At 42.3% G+C, this 3136-nt stretch overlaps 2 protein-coding genes across 2 annotated transcripts in view; one reads left to right on the top strand and one right to left on the bottom strand.

The window, feature by feature from the left end:
- Positions 1 to 1084, bottom strand: part of SARC_04739 (hypothetical protein) — a 2525-nt gene extending 1441 nt beyond the window's left edge. The window contains exon 1 of the mRNA XM_014301418.1: positions 571 to 1084. Coding sequence (XP_014156893.1) covers positions 571 to 634 — 64 coding nt within the window. The 5' untranslated portion in view covers positions 635 to 1084. The remainder of the gene's footprint in view (positions 1 to 570) is intronic.
- A 291-nt stretch (positions 1085 to 1375) lies between these two features.
- Positions 1376 to 3136, top strand: part of SARC_04738 (hypothetical protein) — a gene marked incomplete at its 3' end in the record, with an annotated part of 4566 nt that continues 2805 nt past the window's right edge. Inside the window, exons 1-2 of the mRNA XM_014301417.1 lie at positions 1376 to 2245; positions 2574 to 2873. Coding sequence (XP_014156892.1) covers positions 2102 to 2245; positions 2574 to 2873 — 444 coding nt within the window. The 5' untranslated portion in view covers positions 1376 to 2101. The remainder of the gene's footprint in view (positions 2246 to 2573; positions 2874 to 3136) is intronic.

Genomic DNA, 3136 nt, shown 5'->3' with positions numbered 1-3136 from the left:
ATATACATATACATACACACATACACACACACACACACACACACACACACATATATATATATATATAAACATATGTATGTATATACCTACACACACACATACACACACACACACACACGCACACAAATATATAGATATAGATATATATCCAATAACAAACATCTATCGATACGTCTGTGGAATTTCAACTAGCTGAAATATATGTCATTCCAAAATACTTGATACCTATGTTATTTTGTATTTCTTCAACGTCATCAAAGCGAAATAGAGATTCGATACAGCAATAGGGTTGTGTGCGGTCCGCGGAATACACGGATTCCTCCTAATATTCTGACAATCTTCTAGTGACCTTTGCTATGGACTACTTGGCATCACTTGATGCATCCATGTACTACGATCAAGTGCACTGTCCTACGCGGGCTTTGGTTTGTTTATTTGAAACACCCAAGACTAGAAGGCACTCAAGAGTACAAGAGGTACAAACGAACATGAAAAAAAATCACAGTAATGTTCATAAAGGTAAAAAAAGGGTCCCAGATATGTCGTAGTTTTAAGTGTACAACGAATTACCTGAGGACGCCGGCACACAGTACGTGTGCTTCTCGGTTTGGAAAACTGCTGTCTCGGTCGACATTGTGTTGTGCTAAGCGGCTATAAGCAGAGCATATGTCTACGTCTGAAGGGTTAGCTATCTTATTCGCTTATACCTAGCCTTTCCTGAGTTTCCTATTACTTCGGAGTCTATTTGTCGTTTTTGTTGTTTGCTATCTAGTTAGATTGAGGTTCCACCTATAGATACACTGAATACACATACGCTCACACACTGCTACAGTGCTCGTGTGTGCAGATGTATTGGACCGTGTTCTCACTGTTTGTGCCGGACTACTGTTGCATACTTGAATGGGTAACTGGGCGACTGGCGAACGAGCATTAGCTTGTCAGTTGTCACACGTAACCGTGGAAGTCGTAAGTGACCACTCGTACATCAATATGTCGTGCGTGTATGATTCGTTTGCGCGTGCGTCGTTCTCGCGTCAGTGGTGAATGACACGTCCCGAATCGTGATAGCCGCCTTATACATAGCCTTCTAAATTAAACACTTATATCTTATGTATGTATATGTATTTATTATTATTTATTTAGGTTGGAAAGTATGTGTATTTAATTATGGTCTGCTGTTATTGTTGTTGGTGTCAAATTAGGAAATTTCACATTTGGCGCGAACCGCACACTCTGAAGTGTTGTGATTTTGTGAACTTCACAGTGATCACACTGTTTACAGATGATGTCAACGATGAACGTCACATGATGCATGCATGATGTAAATACAAATATATAAATGGCAACGCAAATACAACGAGGAAGTGCATTCGGAGGCGTGTGCTGTGTAAACTGAGGTGGAGTGCGACAAGCATATATATGCGTACAAATCCATATATATGCGTACAAATCCATTATCGCACATGCTTGTGGTTTTTAAAGATTTCGTTTGTACACCGTTAGTTCTTCGGAAATAGCCTGGCATGCGAGCAGACGTCCTTAGAATGGTAGTTGGTGTTGAGGATATGAAAGCGTACACACAGATGAAGCAGATAGTTTCAGATACTTGCATACTCAATAGCGGCGGGCACGAGATACGAAAACATATGTTTTCCAACCACATATGATGTTAGAAAACGGAGGGATTGCGATAAAGATTGAGTCATTCACTTTAGTATAATTCTTCGCAAATACACAACTCTGTGTGACTATTTGAAGGGACGCAGACATATCCGCCAAAAAATACGACTGTGCATACTGTAGTTGCAATAGTGTATAATTAAAGGGGGTTTGGCATTTCAGAGCAGTGGAGTGACCACATACCAAGTGCAGATTATCATATTCCAAGAGATCAAAGCGGTTTATGCATATTACAGTGCCATTGTACAGCCGATGTCACGGTCGGGAAATACTTATGTGATATTAAGCCCCTAAACGTATCAGGACCTAGGAAAACCATAGGGACAGTCTTGTGACAAAATATTATTATAATACACACCTATACACATCTATACAAAGACACGTACTTTTTAAACAACTCGAATATTTCAAGTGTACAATAATGTACAGCCGGGGCAGGAAAGCCGTGACATACGCAGTAGCCAGATACTTCTTGGCATCCTGGCTGCTGACCTACGCGAATCAGTACTTCTTTGGCGATGAACACGATCTGGATAGCTTTGCACTGTTCATGACATGGTTTCAGGTGTGTCGTTGGTATCGTCCGAATTACTACCCTCTATTGTCTTGCCCGCTGCAGTCCTTCGACATGTTGTCGTGTCATTGTTCAATAACAATATGTTGGAATGCTGTGGTTCTTTTCACCCGATTGTTCTACTGGGCCAAACGGGTGGAATTTCTTGAGTGAGTTAAGTAGGTTGCATTGTTGGAGTATGCTCAAACTGTACACACATATACATAACAAGTTGTCGGGGTTTACACGCGAAACCCAGTCGATTTCGTTCGAACTTGAAACTTTGTTTATATACACTTTCTCAGACGCGATATTCACCAACTGTGTTCCAATGCTGCAGTGTGCGGCTAGCATGAGTGTCTTCTACTTCGCCCCCTTTCTTAACATGGGGCCTGCCTTCAAACTGGACCCGACCGTATCGCGTGAGATACTACCGCTGTCGACCGTCTTCATATTCATGCTGCTGACAAATGTCTATGCCATCCACCATGGCGAGGATACCTTCTATCCCGTCGCACGGTCTTTGACGGTGATTCTGACGGTGTTTCTGTCGTACGCCACCCTCGGCCATGTGACATCGGCTGTGAGAATGGTTAGCGTTGGCATCATGGTGTGGGGTTATCTGCTGGCAGATACACAGGTGAGTCATCGATGCCCACTGATAGTCTAGATGCATATCAGCAAGTCATGAGTGTTCATGTGACCGGTTTATGTGCAACAACAAACGCACCATCGTACAGCATTGATCTCGGAATTGATAAGGCTCTGCTACTTTTTGTCACGACTTTGTATTGTGGACCCTATCACATGGCGTGCCTGACCCTGATTGCACGCCTAGTAGTATTGACATTGTACCCTTCGTTTAAACGAACGTCAGTATTAACATTGACATTGTACCCTTCA

Source organism: Sphaeroforma arctica (assembly GCF_001186125.1).
Source record: "Sphaeroforma arctica JP610 unplaced genomic scaffold supercont1.278, whole genome shotgun sequence".
NCBI lineage: Eukaryota > Ichthyosporea > Ichthyophonida > Sphaeroforma > Sphaeroforma arctica.
This window is presented reverse-complemented; position numbering and strand designations above follow the sequence as displayed.